This window comes from Pithys albifrons, chromosome 3 (genome assembly GCF_047495875.1).
Source record: "Pithys albifrons albifrons isolate INPA30051 chromosome 3, PitAlb_v1, whole genome shotgun sequence".
In the NCBI taxonomy this organism is placed as follows: Eukaryota; Metazoa; Chordata; class Aves; order Passeriformes; family Thamnophilidae; genus Pithys; species Pithys albifrons.
The window spans coordinates 52,631,095-52,648,287 of record NC_092460.1 but is presented as its reverse complement, the minus strand read 5'-3'; the positions used below and the strand labels follow the sequence as shown (position 1 = coordinate 52,648,287).

Genomic DNA, 17,193 nt, shown 5'->3' with positions numbered 1-17,193 from the left:
GAGTTCACAGACCTTTGGCAAAATAAAGGATTGTAGACACTAATAAATATATCAGAGAATATGTCTTTTAATTCTCTGTACTCTGAAAAACAATGATAATTTATTTTTAACTGAAGCATCGTCTTGGCAAAGTGCAGCTGAAGACTGTCCCACTCTTGCTAGCAGCCAGTTGTTTCAGTAAAGCAGATACATCTGTTGGAGATGCTGTTTTTAATATTACTTCCAATGCAGGGATCAGTCACTGGACAGTAAGGAAATGGAATACTTAAGAATCTGCTCTGAAAGACGAGTCCTAATGGATCACTTGAGCAAGTTTTATTGTGTAGAAATAGGGGGGAAATCAGCTGCAGCAGTGTCCTTAGATACCGATGACTCAGATTTTCACCATTGAAGCTGTATCAAAATAAGACCACTGATGAATTATCAAGTGATAGGGCACTGATTATGATTATTAACAAAACCTGGCCATGCTAAGTTCTTATGTCACCTAATTTAATAAGAAATTAAGTATTTCTGTAGCAGAGCACGAGGGAACCATGTCTGTATTGTGCACATTGAGCAACACAGTACAAGCTGCTATCCTGTAAAAAGTCATCTCCTTCTGGGGCACAAACAACCCTTCCCAGGACGTTAGTCTGCTTCTTCCCTTGCTGCATAATGCACTGGTTTAATTTGTTTTAATTATTTTGAAAGAGTTGAAGTATTTTGGACAAAGGAGCTAATTTCTAATCCATATTCAGTGCTCAAGAGGAGCCTGTGTTACTTCCTCCTCTTTGAAATCAATTTGCGACTAAAATATTGATTCAAATCCCTCATTTTCAGTTCAGATTAAGAGAAGACCCTTTAAAGATTATTAATTAATTACTTTGGAAATTTAGTTCCCCACGTCACGGATTTTATTTAGAAGGAAAACCAAAAGTTTCTGTCTCCCGAGGTCTGTCCAGGTCCAGGACTCAGGGTTTATCGCCTCTCTTTTAGCTCACCCGTTGTCTCTTCGAAAGGAAACTTTGCCGAAGGGAACAAGAGCCTTTCTTTTCCACGCCGCTGCGAACTGGGTGGGGGTCGGTGGCAGAAATTCTGATAAAAACACGTTTTTTTGGCTCCTAAGAAACACAAAATGAGCGGGGAGAAGGGACCTTTCTGCCGTGCAGCGGGGCGGGCTCTGCAACGCACCAATCACCGCGCGGCTCCGCTCTATAAATATGAGGCCGCGGAGGAGCTCCAGGCCCAGTGGTTCCTTGTGGTTCGTGGACGAGGCTGAAGCGATGTCGGAGACAGCGCCTGTTGCCGCTCCCGCGGTCTCTGCTCCCGGCGCCAAGGCCGCCGCCAAGAAGCCGAAGAAAACTGCGGGCGCTTCTAAAGGCCGCAAGCCAGCAGGGCCCAGCGTCACCGAGCTCATCACCAAGGCCGTGTCCGTCTCCAAGGAGCGAAAGGGGCTCTCTCTCGCCGCCCTTAAAAAGTCTTTGGCCGCCGGCGGCTACGATGTGGAGAAGAATAACAGTCGCATCAAGCTGGGGCTTAAAAGCCTCGTCGCCAAGGGCATTCTAGTACAGACCAAGGGCACCGGCGCCTCTGGGTCTTTCAAGCTGAATAAGAAACCGGGTGAGACAAAAGAGAAAGCAACCAAGAAAAAGCCGGCAGCCAAGCCCAAGAAGCCGGCGGCTAAGAAGCCCGCCAGCGCCGCTAAGAAGCCCAAGAAAGCAGCGGCCGTGAAGAAGAGTCCCAAAAAAGCCAAGAAGCCGGCGGCCACAGCGGCCAAGAAAGCGACCAAGAGTCCCAAGAAAGCCGCAAAGGCAGCAGGCCGCCCCAAGAAGGCAGCGAAGAGCCCGGCCAAGGCAAAAGCGGTGAAGCCCAAAGCAGCCAAGCCTAAGGCAGCCAAGCCTAAAGCGGCGAAGGCGAAGAAGGCAGCGCCCAAAAAGAAGTAAGACGAAAAGAATTTAAAGGTCTACTCATTTAAATAAACCCAAAGGCTCTTTTAAGAGCCACCCACCTACTCTAAAAAAGAGCTGGAACACTACAGTAATCGAGAGCAGCAAACCTAAATATTTCCAAGGTTTTATTAGTAAGAGTTTATACTTAATAAAGTTAAATTTTCAGTATAGCCTGCGTGGGAGACGCGGGCTTGCTTTAACAGGAAGTATGTCCCTATAATTTGGGAGCCCTGCGATAACAGGGGTGCTCGCTCCGCCCCCATTCCTTCTCCGGCGCAGCCCAGAGCGACCAGAGGCAGCGGCGGTCCCGCCGGAGCAGCGAGCGCCGTCCGCTCCGGTGCCCGGGGGGGTTTGAAAGTGCCGCGTTGGGCCGTCATTGGCCCCGCACCGCCTTCCCGTCAGGCCCCACCCCCGGGGCGGTGACCTCCCGGCTCCGCTGCCGCGGCTGTGCTCGGTGCCGTCCCCTCGCCGCTCGGTCGGTGACGCGCGGCACTGCGGGGGCCCTCCCATCGGCCTCACGGGCGCCGGGGCCGGGTAGGGGGCCATGAAGCGAGGAATACACCAGGGATGGAGAAACGTGTGTCCAATGGCAGCTTGCGCAGAGTTCCCCTCGCACAACGGTGCGGCGGGACTAGAAGAGTTGTAGCCCTATACTCCCATCCTGCTGGTACCGTGTACATCAGTGAGACTCCTGCTGAACTTTGGACAGTGGTGTTTAAAACCAGAAACCCTCTCCCTGTTACCTAACCGAATAGGGAAATCTACTTGAATTAAACTGCCAGCGCTGGCGCGGGGTGGGGGAGGGGAGTTGAAGGGTACTTTCGAGGGAAAAAAAAAAGCAGCTTATTAACCCTCCTGAAAATTAGCCAGAGACTGAAATAAGAATTTATTTTACTGATACAGTGCATAGAAACACAAAGTTTATTCCAAGTAAAAGAAATTCATACTCTTAGAAAATTTCAGACCTGTGTCAGCTCCCTTTTACGACGGGACTTACTCGGATATATTACTGCTTGTTAATCCCGTTCAAGAATTTACCAAGTTTTAAACAATTAAGTTTACACCATATGCCGAGCATAAGCCGCTTAAACTGAAGCCTATGTTCCCTTAAAATTTTAGTACGCCAGTTTCAACTTGTTGAAGAAACGACTACATGATTTTATCACTTGCGTGCAAATGAAAGCGCTATTTACATACCTCCCAATAACAGTGAATCAGCCCTTTTACTTGAAAAACTGGTGGCTCTTAAAAGAGCCTTTGGGTTGAAAGTGACGGTCCGAGACGCCCTACTTGGAGCTGGTGTACTTGGTGACAGCCTTGGTGCCCTCGGAGACGGCGTGCTTGGCCAGCTCGCCGGGCAGCAGCAGCCGCACGGCCGTCTGGATCTCCCGCGACGTGATGGTGGAACGCTTGTTGTAGTGCGCCAGCCGCGACGCCTCGCCGGCGATGCGCTCGAAGATGTCGTTGACAAAGGAGTTCATGATGCCCATGGCCTTGGAAGAGATACCCGTGTCGGGGTGCACCTGCTTCAGCACCTTGTACACGTAGATAGAGTAGCTCTCCTTGCGGCTCTTCTTGCGCTTCTTGTCACCTTTCTTTTGGGTCTTGGTGACGGCCTTCTTGGAGCCCTTCTTGGGCGCGGGGGCGGACTTGGCCGGCTCAGGCATGACAGCAAGAACTCTTCGCTTGCTCTGTCGCTGTGGAGTGGCCGGTAATGCGATTACTCCCCTATTTATAGGGGCCTTATGCAAATACATGGATCAGAAATCAGAGCTTCTATTGGACAGCTGCCCGGTGACGTCAGAGTGCTTGGCCATTGGTCCTTCTAAAGCACCACGCTACTATTGGTCAATATTTCAAATCCCAGTATCCAATCAGAACAACCTGTTTCGATGCCTCTGTCCGGTGGCAAAGCTCGACCTGCACTGCTCGCCCGCGGAGCGCCCGGCCCGTGTGTGCCCGCACTGCGCGGATTCGTACCGACAAAACGTAGTTATCGGCAATTTCCATGGGAAAACAGCCCAAACCAAACACCGAAAACTACAGAAGATTACAAAGGGGTTTGCTCCTTTTAATTTTTTTTCCCCTTCAAGAAGCAGCATACCTGTGTGCTTCTCCTAAGAATCTGCATTTGTAACAGCCACAGGAGAAATGTAAAACGAAAAAAAATGCAACCAGAAAAGATATAGAGACTCTGGAACACAAACACTGTTAATGGTTTTTGAAGTTAATTATTTTGGCCCACAGAACATGGTTTCCTTTTTTTAGCATTTTAAAGGAGATGGAAGTTTGGATTGAATTTGTAATGTGAAAGAAGGTGGATTTCTTTTGAGATATAATAAATATTGGATGGGTATGTTTAAATTAAAACCAAGATAATCCCAGAAATTGAATGTGGATTTTATTTTACAGTTTATATCATGAACCAGAAATTCAAGCTGTTTTCTTGTTCATATTGACTTCATTGTGTCTGAAGAAAACATTTTCTTTCTTTTAATAGACTAAAATGATTTAATAGCATTAAGAACTCTGATGTGCTAGGGTTTGGGGTTTTTTTAATTATAATGCTGTGTGTCAATATTATGCATTACAATTGAAAATTAATTTGCTGAATTAGAGCACTATAATCCACTTTTAAAGGAATCAAAATTACAAAAAGGTTATTTGTGGTTGAATGAAGCTAGGACTCTAAAATTGGTCTTAAACAACCAGTGGTATAATGCTTTCTTTTGCTAATCTGAAGGACTATTCAGTTTGTAGTTTCTTTGGTATCAGAGGAAATGGGTGGCATGGGCCTATACAAGAAACCTGGCACAGATAAAAAAAGCAAAATCAGTTTTGATTCTGTTTGTTTTTTGGTTTGGGTTTTTTTTTCCCCCTTCTACCCTGCTGGACAGAATTATGGATCCACAAAGATTTCCAGCCTATATCCAAAATAGTGCTGTTTGAAGAAAGGGAAGCAAGCAAAGAAAGGGTGGGACCTTTTTCCTTCTCAGTGAAGGAGGCTTGCTTGAAAATGCTTCTGCTGTACTTACCAACTTGGAGACAAAAGCAGTGTTGAAAAGAGCAGCTTCACGCCACATCAGTGATGTTGCAGCTCTGTTTTAATCACTTCCCTCCCTCCCCAGCCCTGCTCCCTCTCATACAGAACAGAGAGATGCTCATCCATCTCCATTTATCTGCTGCCCCTCTGCACCCCTGCACTCAGTCTTTTGAAGTTTGTCAGCTCAGAGAAAGTCTAGTAAGGTAGGAGGGAGTTGTAGCTGATTTTTCAAGAGAAGAAAAGTAGTCGTCTGTTTTTTTGACAAACCAAAAAGAGAAGACAGAGCGGTTCATCTTCAAATATTTAACTCCTTGCATATGGTGTGAGCCTGATGACTTTTCTTCAACACAAACATTTTCTGGAAAAGTAGTTTATGGAGAACACCTCTGACTGGAATGGGAATGTCCGTGATCTTGATAAGCCACACTGGGACAATGTGGTGGGAGGTCACCAATCTTAGCTCCACCATAGCAGGTAAAGGCTGTTGCTTGTTTCACTGCTTTGAAAGACTAAATGCAGAATAACACAGGACAATTCAGCAAAGTGTGTAGGTGCAGAAAGCAGAGGTCTTAAAAAGAAGCCCTGCAAAAAAAAAAATAAAAATGAACACACTCAGCTTTTGCAAACACTGCCATACCTGTGCTAATCCTTTTAAGGAGGTTGTTCAGTTCCAACTGATGCCGTGAATGACCCTTCCCCCCAAAAAACAGGACTTCGAGCCACGTTAGTGTAGGGTAAGATAAAAAGGAAAGGTCCTTTAATAACACAGGGCCTACAGCCCACAGGAATATAGGATGACATGCATGTGCATCAGTTCTTGTTTCCATGGCTTTTATAATAAGATCCCTCCAATCATTGCTTTACACATTTCTCAGTTCAGCCCCAGTCCCACCCCTGGTCCAACCCCCTGGAATGCCTAGAAAGGCATTAAACTTAAACTGTTAGAAATATTAACCCTCTAAAAATCTACAACTGCTGTGTTCCTAAAATCTACAAAATGTGAAAATCAGAACAAAAACCCCTTTGGCATCACAACAAAAAGGATCCAGGTCTCAGGGATTCTCAGTTTTAAAAAGTTTTGTAAAGATCAGTTACAGCATATAAAGCAATCCACATTAGATCTTCCATTGTGGAAAGGTGGCTACTGTGAACTTAAAAACTACTTCTTCATTTTATTCTTCTGGTTAGAATATCTGTTCAAACAAGCAAGAAACCCCAGAATCCTCCAAGCCAACAGCTTAATAGTAACTGAAGTACAGTCACTTCTGGTGTGATGGTAGTTGTGTGTGCTGTCCCTTCACAAAGAGATAAAACTGCAGAGAGCTGAAGGAAAAGTAGTTTGGGAGCGGAATAGAAAGGAGGTTAGAAGTTATTTATAAAGGGAACTCACGTTTTTGGAAAGAAGTGATTGTGGAAGTCTTATCAATTATGGCAGAAGACTGAAGTTTATTGCACTGTTTAGACAGAATATATGGAAAATCTAGACAGTCATATTTCTCTCATCAGTTTCCAAAATCATGTTTACTAAAGGGAATAGCTGGGTACTAGTTAACATCCTGTCACCCATTATCCACCCCACTTCAATAAGAATGGAGTTTCCAGTGACTGATCAAAGCTTTGGAGCATCCAAAAGAAATACTCATATGGAATCAGGAAACCGAAGTCTGAACGGAGGGAACTGAGAAAAGGCTTCATTAACAGCTCTAGAAGAACTCAAGGATATCAGAGCTTGATGGAGTCTCCAGCCTACCTCATGTTACCAAACAGTATGAACTGTGGGACTCTGTCTTATTCCCCTGGGTGGTATATCTCCTCCAGGTGAACATGTGCTACAGGCTGACAGTTTTGTCCTGCTCAGGTAACTGCTCCAGCTGGAAGTGTCTAGAAGGCAATAGGATGTCATAAAGGTGAAGCTACTGCTGGTGTTTTGCCACTGCAGCTTCTGGGTGACACCTACATAGATTTATCTCGAAAATGCTCTTTCCTGTTCTGAGCCTTCATGTCAGAAAGACAATCCTTTTCTGTCTGTGATTATTGCCTAAATGGGCTTCAACCAAAAATCTGAATTTTTTAGCAGTACCTTGACACTAATTATCCCATCTTCTGCAGTTCTTTCAGCCAGAAATACTGAAGGACAAATCATCTGATGAAGAGAAAAAGAAAAGTCAGAAATTTGTATATTATCTTTGGGTTACAGAGTACACCTGTGAAAAACAGAGTACCACTCCTGAAAAACAAAGAGAGAATATTAACCAAAGTCAGCAAGCAGAGACAAAAATGTAGACTTTTAAGTATAGTAGGATAAGTGTTGGAGATTTAGATTGATTTCTGAACATAATTTCTTTTTAGTCTGGTGTATTCTTCTTTGTGGAACACAGAGAAAAGAACCAAGATGAACTCCAAGGAAAAGTTATAGAACAACTAGACTATCAACAGGAAACACTTAGCACATAGATTTAGGGGTAATTATAAATATATTGATGATGAGACACAGATGTCTAGTGGTTGTGATTATTTGGGAAGATTTCTAAAGTCCATGATGAACCTTAGAATCACATTTGAGAAGCTGGGTTGCAAGACTGTGGCAGCTACTGTAGATATTTTAGTTGCTGAGATGGAAATATTAAGCACAATTGTCTTATATGCTCCATACCTTGCAGTATATAGCTGTATGTTTTCTAGTTTTCTAAATTGTTGAGTTTGATATAAACTTAAGACGTTATAAGTCATTGCAGAAACATTAAATATATAGGTTATATTTCTACAGTACAAAATAAACGTACTGAAATAAAGACAAGGTGTGTGAAAAGAATAAAGAAGGGGAGAAAGTCAATATGCATTTTCAAAAATCAAAAAGTAACATCTGGACACTTGTCACTACTAAAGGTAATTAAGATGATCCAGCTCATTAAAATGATGTGTCCTTCCTGTGCCCTGTGAATGCAGCTGTAGAACTACAGTAAATAAAAAATACTAGTTTGTGTTCAAAAAGTAGTAGTAAGGAATAAAAAGGGCAAAAGGAATAGTTCAATATGTATCAATAAAGAGTAAGACCATGCAAATTATCAGACACATGCAGTATTTTTAAAAGCACATGGAGCAATGGAGGTTTTTTCGTGGGTACATCAGCAAGAGGCAAAAATCAACTCCATCAGGACGTCAGTCTCAAAGCCGCATGATCATTAAGCCGAAGACGCCGGGGCACGCAAAAAACTTTGCCCTCTAAAAAAATAAGTGAACGTGTCGCCCTAACGAAAATAAACGCAAAGAAAACAACACCTCCCCCAACCCCCCCCAAATAACCCAACCAAACAATCAAAAAAATACCACCATAAAAAAAGCGCGCACATTACTAGCTTCTCTCAGCTCCCGGTGGAAAAGGACCGATTTACTACAGTACAGTGACCGCCGCGCTCGCCCCTCTCCACTGCCCGGCCGGGCCCTTTGTTGTGGCGCAGCGCGGAGCGAGGTCGGGACGCGGAGGGGGCAGGTGGAGCCTCCTGGAGGCGGGACCGGGCCCGACCGGCAGCGCGCGGCTGCCCCCGCCCCCTGTGGGAGCGATGGCGCGAACGGCCCTACACGCAGGAGAGAGACCGCCCCGGCCCTGCCCCCGCTGCAGTCCTCAACCAGGTCGGACCACACGCAATATAGGGTGCAAAGGGGTTGCTTTTCGCTACATATTGCTTGTGGTGGAAAGACTCTGGTCATGTCTGGCAGAGGCAAAGGCGGGAAGGGGCTCGGCAAAGGCGGCGCCAAGCGCCACCGCAAGGTGCTGCGCGACAACATCCAGGGCATCACCAAGCCGGCCATCCGCCGCCTGGCTCGGCGCGGCGGCGTCAAGCGCATCTCGGGGCTCATCTACGAGGAGACGCGCGGCGTGCTCAAAGTGTTTCTGGAGAACGTGATCCGGGACGCTGTCACCTACACCGAGCACGCCAAGAGGAAGACGGTCACGGCCATGGACGTGGTCTACGCCCTTAAGCGCCAGGGACGCACCCTCTATGGGTTCGGCGGCTGAACTTGAGTCACAAAAATTACACCTAATAAAATCACCAAGGCTCTTTTCAGAGCCACCTATAAATTCACAATGAGAGCTGGCTCCTTACTTTTTCAGATACTGTGGTGTACAATAGATTTCTGTATGTTTTGATCGTTTAGAGTCTGTAGTGTGGTACGAAATTCTACAAGGACCTAAAGAGCAACTACATCAAAATATATGCCATATAGTCGAAATACACTAGTTACATAGTTTCATTAGACATTTTAATAGTGTAGCGTTTATTGCGTATTTGTGTATTTTTTTGCTGTTGAAACCAGTACTGCCCTCACCGTAACTGCAAACCATAACGATGGTTACAAAAGCAGCGCTTCCGCTGTGAGGATTACAGGACGGGACTGCCTGTAATAACGTTTCTATTTTTCCCTCCAATAGGAATGGGGCTGTTACAATCCTCTAATTTGCATAAAGCCTTTATAAATAGGGGGTGGCAGGCGCCATTTTCGATGTTGTTGACCTACAGTGAAGAGGTAGGAAATAAAACTTTTAAGGATGCCTGAGCCGGCGAAGTCTGCTCCAGCACCTAAGAAGGGCTCCAAGAAGGCTGTCACCAAGACGCAGAAAAAGGGCGATAAAAAACGAAAGAGAGCGAGGAAGGAGAGCTACTCCATCTACGTGTACAAGGTGCTGAAGCAGGTGCACCCCGACACGGGCATCTCTTCCAAAGCCATGAGCATCATGAACTCCTTTGTCAACGACATCTTCGAGCGCATCGCCGGCGAGGCGTCGCGGCTGGCGCACTACAACAAGCGCTCCACCATCACGTCGCGGGAGATCCAGACGGCCGTGCGGCTGCTGCTGCCCGGCGAGCTGGCCAAGCACGCCGTCTCCGAGGGCACCAAGGCTGTCACCAAGTACACCAGCTCCAAGTAAAAATTTTACCTGATCACTCAACGGCTCTTTTAAGAGCCACCACTTCCCTAAACAGAGCTGCAATTACAAATACAGGATGGGAGTTTGTATATTAAGTTTTGACGAACTAAGTTTCAATTTGTAATAATACAACTCTCATTGTGAAATACATGAGTGGCTCTGAAAAGAGCCTTTGTTTTATTTTAGTTGTTATGACTGGAGTTTTAACCGCCGAAGCCGTAGAGGGTGCGTCCCTGGCGCTTGAGGGCGTAGACCACGTCCATGGCCGTGACTGTCTTCCTCTTGGCGTGCTCGGTGTAGGTGACAGCGTCCCGGATCACGTTCTCCAGGAACACTTTGAGCACGCCGCGCGTCTCCTCGTAGATGAGCCCCGAGATGCGCTTGACGCCGCCGCGCCGAGCCAGGCGGCGGATGGCCGGCTTGGTGATGCCCTGGATGTTGTCGCGCAGCACCTTGCGGTGGCGCTTGGCGCCGCCTTTGCCGAGCCCCTTCCCGCCTTTGCCTCTGCCAGACATGACCAGAGTCTTTCCACCACAAGCAATATGTAGCGAAAAGCAACCCTTTTGCACCCTATATTGCGTGTGGTCCGACCTGGTTGAGGACTGCGGAGAGAGGCGTGGTCTCAGTCACAGTTCCCGCCCCCGCGCTGCTCTTTCACGGGCTTCCCGCGGGACGGCGGCCAAGGCGCTTTCCCGGCTCTGGCTCGCGGACACGCGCGGCGGCTCTGCCTCTACAGGACCGAGTCCCGCACGGCCGTTCCCGCAGTGAGGCCTCGCTGCGGGGCCCCTGCCCGCTGTCCGCCCGCGCGTCCCTTTGCTGGTTGCCCCGGCCGTGCCACCCTGAGCGGGTGACAGTTCCGCGGCAGCGCTGGGTCTCCGTCGGTGGCAGAAGCGGGGTCTGCGGCGCCCCCTTTTCCGTCCCTCCCCGCGGGTCTGCGGCAAAATCCGACCAATGTGGGGCTGCGCTCGGCGCTCCCGCCCCGTCTCTTCTCTCCGCCCGCCCATCTCGGCTTATGCTTCTGTTTTGGATGCTTTATGTGTTGCTTTTTAATATTTTTGGTTATTCGTAGTTGCCTGTATAGAGCCCTTCCTCGGATACATTTATATAATCTCTGTCAGCCTTCTCCTGTTGAACCTGCGTCTTCTTTCTGTTACGAAGTACTTTAACTAAGTTACAGTTATTAATTTCAGTAACTAAGTTAAGTAAGTCTGTTACTAAGTCCTGCTCAAAAGGGGAGAGGGAGAAAAAGGTCAAGCTTCGTGATAAAAGTAGAGTTTTTCTGTTTGTATGGTTTGCATTTCTTTTTTTTTTATTTTTCTTTTTTTATTTTTTTTTTAAATGTGATGTAGAATTTCCTTCCTGCAGATCTAAACGAAAAAGTTCTGTTGTTTTGGCTCGTTTGTTTTGTTGGGATTTGGCTGGGGGTTTTTTCCCCCACAACACAGGCACACACGTGTGTAAACACGTATATGTTTGCCTGTCACACCCTTTACCTATCAAGCATATTTTTGGCCATTTTGAAAACAGGTAAAAACCTAAAGAATTCTTCTAAGAGGACTGACTGTAAGGAAGGCACCACAGGTTATAACGTCATTTCTGGGACTGCACCTTACTGGGGAAGTGTGAGACTTGCACCTTAATGGAAACAAAAAGACTATTACAATTCTCTCACCCTAATATTTGGGTTATTTCCTTGCTAAACCCATTGCATTTATAATAACAATGCTACTCATGTTTTTAACTGTCAACAGTAAAATACAGATCAGTGTTCTCATGTTAGTAATTTTCCAGGATTAAGGCAGTCTTGCTCAAACTAATAAACTGTACTTCCTGACACAGATATTATTAAAGAAATTTATACTGAGATTAAACACAAATCCACCATTTAAAAATATATATTTTGGATGTTTTCCCTTTCTTCTTTTTAACAGCACAAATTTTCACTAATTTCTATTGATTTTGGTAATAATAAATAATCTTTATATTTTATAGAGCAATATTGAAATAGCTATAAATAAGTCTTGAAAAAGTGTGAAAATGAGAATTTGCTAAAGAACTTTCCAGGGATTTTTTTTTGTGTGCGTGATTTCTGTTTTAATTTGCATTTAGTCATCACATTCTGAAAACTCATAGCACTATAAAACGTTTTCACTGGCATAATTTTGTGTAACTTCTTTGAAATAGAGAAGGAAAAAAAAGTGCTTTAGTAAGAACCCCATCCCCACACATCCTTATTTTTTATGAATCATAATGGCTCACAATTTTGGGTAAGAAATTTATCTAGTTCTTTCCCTTTGCCTCCCTTCCCTTGTCCCCTCAAAAGGGTAGTATATATATGTGCAAAAGGAAATTTGCTATGTTTTTAGAAGATACATAGGTTTGTCTAAATGACTTTTTCCAAACACAGAAACATAACCAATTTGTTTCACTTAGTTTTGTTAGGGTTGATTTGTTTCTTTGTTTGCTTTCATGTAAACTCTTGTCATTTTTTAGCTTTCTTTTCATTTCCCTCTTCACCAGAAAACTTTGTTCAAAACTCTTCAGCCTTCTTTTATGAAACTGTGTAAATCTACTGATAAAACCTACCTTATAATTTAGGCAACAGCCTGTTTTGGAATTGTGACTCCAGTAGTTATGGATGTGTCATAGTGCATTTGATTTTTATTTTTCCCTAACATGAGGCTCTCTTGGGTTTTCTGCTTGGTCACATTCTTATAAACCGTATTAATCAACCTTCTATTCGATTCCATCATCTAGACTAGAGTCTTTTACAATAAAGTGATATATCCATTAGCATGTGTGTGTGTCATCCTCTGTTGAGATAAGCCTCTTACACTTAGAAAGCAAAAGCAATTATCAACACTAAAACTGAAACGACATCATTAGGACTTATGGATAAATGAGTTACAGGAAAATATCTGAGAGGACAAGGAATACAATACCACTGTTTTTGGAATAGGAAATGCTGGGTGGAGCCTCATGGAGGGTCTTGGGGAGTCACTGAGAGTTTTGTGGTTTCAGATATCAATTCAATGTGCTGAGGTCTGAACACTGGGATATGGGTGAGAGTGTTTGTCCTAGACAGTGTAGTAGAGTTCTGCACTATACTGGGACAGTTGGTTAATTAGTGGAAACTTTAAACTACTTCTAGTTAAACAGCTGATAAAAAGTAACCCTTGAACGTTATAACGTGTTAAAAAAGAAAATCAAACCACTCCACTTCCAAAACTCTTGAGGATAAATAGTATTAGTATTTGAAAGTGTTCTTAAAATATAGCATATACAAGAGCTTGTAAAATACTATATATTTGGAAATGCCTCTAATGTAGTCTTTGAGCCATTAATTTCAGGACCATTAAGCTAGATAAATCTTATACGGATGTATTGAGAACTCCTTATTCTCCCTATTTAAGAATTCTGAAGTTACAGATCTTTGAAAACATGTAACAATTACAATTCAGTCCTCACAGAATGTAATCACTATTGACTACTTCACAGTATCATAGAATCAGCTGGGTTGGAAGAGACCTCCAAGATAATCAAGTCCAACCCTTGATCTAACCCCACTTTGAATACCAGATCATGGCACTAAGTGTCACATCCAGTCTCATCTTCAAGACCTCCAGGGATGGTGAATCCACCACTCTCTCTGGAGAGAATTTCTTTGTAATATCCAAACTAAACCTCTCCTGGCAGAGCTTAAGCCCCTGCCCTCTTGTTCTACTGCTGGTTGCCTGAGAGAACAGATCAATCCCCACCTGGTTACAACCCCCTTTCATGTAGTTGTAGAGAGTGATAAGGTCTCCCCTGAGCCTCCTCTTCTCCAGACTAAACAACCCCAGGTCCCCCAGCCTCTCCCCACAGGACTTGTGCTCAAGTGCCTTCACCAGCCTTCTTGCTCTTCTCTGGACCTGCTCCAGCTCTTCAATATCTTTCCTGAACTGAGGGGCCCAGAACTGAACACAATACTCAAGGTGTGGCCTCACCAACACAGAGTACAGGGGAAGGATCACTTCTCTGGTCCTGCTGGTCACACTATTCTTGATATAGGCCAGGATCCTATTGGCCTTCTTGGCCACCTGGGCACACTGCTGGGTCATGTTCAGCCTCCTGTCAATCCAAACACCCAGGTCCCTTTCTGCCTGGCTGCTCTCCAGCCATTCTGTCCCCAGCCTGTAGTGCTGTATGGGGTTGTTGTGGCCAAAGTGAAGGACCCAGCAATTAGTCTTGTTGAACTTCATCTCATTGGAATCAGCCCATCTCTCCAGCCCTTCAAGGTCCCTCTGCAGAGCCTTCCTTCCCTCCAGCCAGTCAACACTCCCTCCCAGCCTGGTGTCATCTGCAAACTTGCTAATGATGGACTCAATCCCCTCATCTAAACAGTAGACTGACTGTTCATTTTATTTCTGTATAGACTGCAATTGTACTGCTGCAAGATGAACTCACACTGTGCTCACACATGCCTAAACAAGCAGCAAAACAGCAAGAATTGGCAATGCTACTGACTGTTACATTTTTCAGGCATTGGACAGAGGTCACAGGTTTGGTCTAGTGAGATTTCTATCTATATAGGCCTAGACTGAGAACACCAAAGTAGTCCCAGAGCAACAAATGTTGGCAATCCCTTGGAATTTTCTTTGGTGTATGCATAGTTACCACTCTTAGACTTTTAAAATTATCTCTTCTGGAAGTGGACTAGTCCATATCCCTATACATGAACTTCATTTTTTTTCCTAACATGGTCTTTTTTCCCTAAAAACAAAACAACAACTACAATCTTGTCAGGTGACTGCCTGGAAGAACTGATAAGAAGATCAGAATTGGCTGAAATAAGGAAAATAACATTCAATTTCAACAACTAGCACCATACTTCATTTAGGAGAAAGGGGCAGAAGTGTGGAGAGGGCCACATAGAGCTGTGCAATATTTTATTTCACAACATAACTAACTTGAAATGTAACTAACATTGTTTATTGTTTGGAAGTCCTTTAATCTCATTGTGAAAATGATTTTGAGCTGGTTGACTGCAGCAAAGCATACAGAAATTCACAAATGCTACTTATCATTGCATTGTTGCAGTGGAGATCTTACCCACTTTTCATGGACTATCAGTAGTCTGAATTAATCTGGGAAATGCTCAGACACCAGCACGTTGAACTGGCATCTGAAACACACAAAGATTTACATTTGATTTTTAGATATTCCTGAAAGGCTGTGTCCCAGAAACACCCTGTTTGTTTTGTTTTGTTTTGTTTTCCATCATGCTTTTTATGTTATCCATTAAGCTCTACGTCCTCATGTTCATTACAACATTGACATACTGCATTAAAATCCATGGGATCATATGGAACGTTTATGAAAAAGTATATCATAAGCCCTCTGGATCAATTATTTACCAATTGAATGCATCACAAGTTGAAGCTCTTACAGGCCAGAATTTGCATAGTTTTTACTGATCCAGACAGATCAGTGCTATGCTTGGAATAACACAAAAATCAAAAATCCAGGTGCAGAGAGAAAGGGGGTGGTCATAAATATATCAAATATTCTTGGTATGGGTAAGGCATGCAGTGAAACATTAAGAGATCTTCAGAAATATATTGTGATGAGGAAGGATAAAATATATAGAGAGAAGCAATAAGGACGCAGAGAATATTTGCTCAGGTTCTTTAATATCTTGAATACCTCTAAACTCCACATGAGAAAAAGAACAGATAACACAGTACAGCAGAATAGAGAACTATGCTGATGTGTAAAGACAGAATGATCAAGCCCAGTAAAAACGTATCTTCATAGGACAGAATTAGCAAAATCTCACAGTATATAGGGCAAAAAAGAGTGAAAGGCAGATACAGAACTGAAGCCATATATTGTCAATGCATGAAAACTTGAGAAAGCACTAGGGGTGGCCCAGATGAGAAAGGTGTGGAGGAAGCAGTATAGGGGCGGTGCCATGCTACCCTTGGCATGCCTTTTTTAGCATCAGTATCCCTGAAGCTCTAGGCTTTGTGGCTCTTTGAACCTGCAACCAAGCCTAAAAGCAGCTTTAGACTGGGGCACAAGGGTACTGTGGGTGGCACAGATGAGAACGGTGTGGAGGGAGCAATGTTGGGACATGTGTTTTGCAGTCCAGGTGTCCCTGGGGCTGTAAGATTTCTTTCTTTGAACCTTATCCATAAGTGTAGCTTGGGACTGAGGCACTCAGCCAGCTGGGCTTACATTTTTAATGCACAAATGGTTTTAATTCAAACTTGGTTTGCATTGTTTTTATGTACTCTGTTCCTCTAGTTTGTTGTCTTGTTATTGCTAGTCCCCTTTATTGCTCTAACAGCTTTACTGAGAACAGGGCTGCCATTTTCTGTTTGCTTTACAGTCATACAGAAAAAAATTTTATTAATTGTATTCTTCTTTCTCCATAGTCTCATGAGGCACTAGTAGCTTAGCATGAGTAGCTGGAGTGGTTGTGGCATTAGGCCACAAAAGCTGACAAAAAGAAAAATTTTTATTAAGAAACTAATGTTTGTAACATACAACTAGCCAAAAGCAGAATGAAAAAAAGTAAGGAAGGACCACAGAAACAATTCCAAGGACTGAGGTAATGTCAGATGAAGGCTATCTAAACAACAATCAAATACATTTAAAAAAAAATTGAGAGACAACTCACCAGAAGCAAGTGATGGGCTTGGGGACTGAGTGCTGGGTGGTACATGTGTGATTGAGGGTTTGCAGTTGTCACTCCCCAGATCCACACAGCTCAAGCTGCAAACTGAGAACTAATAAAGGGCAAATTGGAAACCTTCACTTGGAAAATTGTGTTAATCAGCAGGATCCTAGAGTCAGACCCCTTATTATGGCCAGTGTAATTAAATGCATAACAACAGTAGCTGATAAAGTATTTTCTGATACATAATATAAAATTTTAACAAGTGTTCATACTGTTGTGACAATATTGTTTGCACATCTATAACCAGAAACATGCTTATATCTAACTTGAAGCTAAAACATGAATTGAAAGCAGGAGAGAGGAGAGAGGCAATGATGCCACAGGGCAGTACTGGCCAGGCTTGCAGGAGAGCTGAGGCTGGCTATGCTCAGACTTCACTGCTTGTGATTACTGAAGGCTGTAACCAACAGGTGATTCACTTGTGAAGAAATCCATGAGATGGATTTGCAAATGAAAACATAAGGAACTGTCTTTGCATAGTCGCATCCATGGAAACCATCAACATATCACCTTTACAAAATATTTACATTGCAATAGTTAATTGCAATGAAAACCTCACCTCTTT

The 17,193-nt window shown here is 44.0% G+C and overlaps 5 protein-coding genes and 1 long non-coding RNA gene across 7 annotated transcripts; 3 read left to right on the top strand and 3 right to left on the bottom strand.

The window, feature by feature from the left end:
• Positions 1-1,239: 1,239 nt before the first annotated feature.
• LOC139670370 (histone H1) lies at positions 1,240-2,131 on the top strand. Its single transcript, XM_071551968.1, has one exon. It carries the CDS (start codon positions 1,266-1,268, stop codon positions 1,923-1,925), a length of 660 nt encoding a protein of 219 aa, XP_071408069.1. The 5' UTR covers positions 1,240-1,265; the 3' UTR covers positions 1,926-2,131.
• A 658-nt stretch (positions 2,132-2,789) lies between these two features.
• LOC139670372 (histone H2B 1/2/3/4/6) lies at positions 2,790-3,625 on the bottom strand. Its single transcript, XM_071551970.1, has one exon. The coding sequence runs from the start codon at positions 3,596-3,598 to the stop codon at positions 3,218-3,220; it is 381 nt and encodes a 126-aa protein (XP_071408071.1). The 5' UTR covers positions 3,599-3,625; the 3' UTR covers positions 2,790-3,217.
• A 509-nt stretch (positions 3,626-4,134) lies between these two features.
• Positions 4,135-8,456, bottom strand: LOC139669430 (uncharacterized). Of its 2 annotated transcripts, none has more exons than XR_011697258.1 (3): positions 8,323-8,456; positions 6,365-7,117; positions 4,135-5,556 (listed from the first exon to the last, which is right to left on the bottom strand). It is a non-coding gene; the product is annotated as an uncharacterized lncRNA (long non-coding RNA). The 2 variants fall into 2 exon arrangements; XR_011697257.1 differs by having other exon boundaries at positions 7,055-7,117.
• A 135-nt stretch (positions 8,457-8,591) lies between these two features.
• LOC139669429 (histone H4) lies at positions 8,592-9,049 on the top strand. Its single transcript, XM_071549917.1, has one exon. It carries the CDS (start codon positions 8,681-8,683, stop codon positions 8,990-8,992), a length of 312 nt encoding a protein of 103 aa, XP_071406018.1. The 5' UTR covers positions 8,592-8,680; the 3' UTR covers positions 8,993-9,049.
• A 445-nt stretch (positions 9,050-9,494) lies between these two features.
• On the top strand, positions 9,495-9,946 carry LOC139669427 (histone H2B 7). Its single transcript, XM_071549915.1, has one exon. The coding sequence runs from the start codon at positions 9,524-9,526 to the stop codon at positions 9,902-9,904; it is 381 nt and encodes a 126-aa protein (XP_071406016.1). The 5' UTR covers positions 9,495-9,523; the 3' UTR covers positions 9,905-9,946.
• Positions 9,947-9,974: 28 nt separating this feature from the next.
• On the bottom strand, positions 9,975-10,812 carry LOC139669428 (histone H4). Its single transcript, XM_071549916.1, has one exon. The coding sequence runs from the start codon at positions 10,417-10,419 to the stop codon at positions 10,108-10,110; it is 312 nt and encodes a 103-aa protein (XP_071406017.1). The 5' UTR covers positions 10,420-10,812; the 3' UTR covers positions 9,975-10,107.
• Between the last annotated feature and the right edge of the window lie 6,381 nt (positions 10,813-17,193).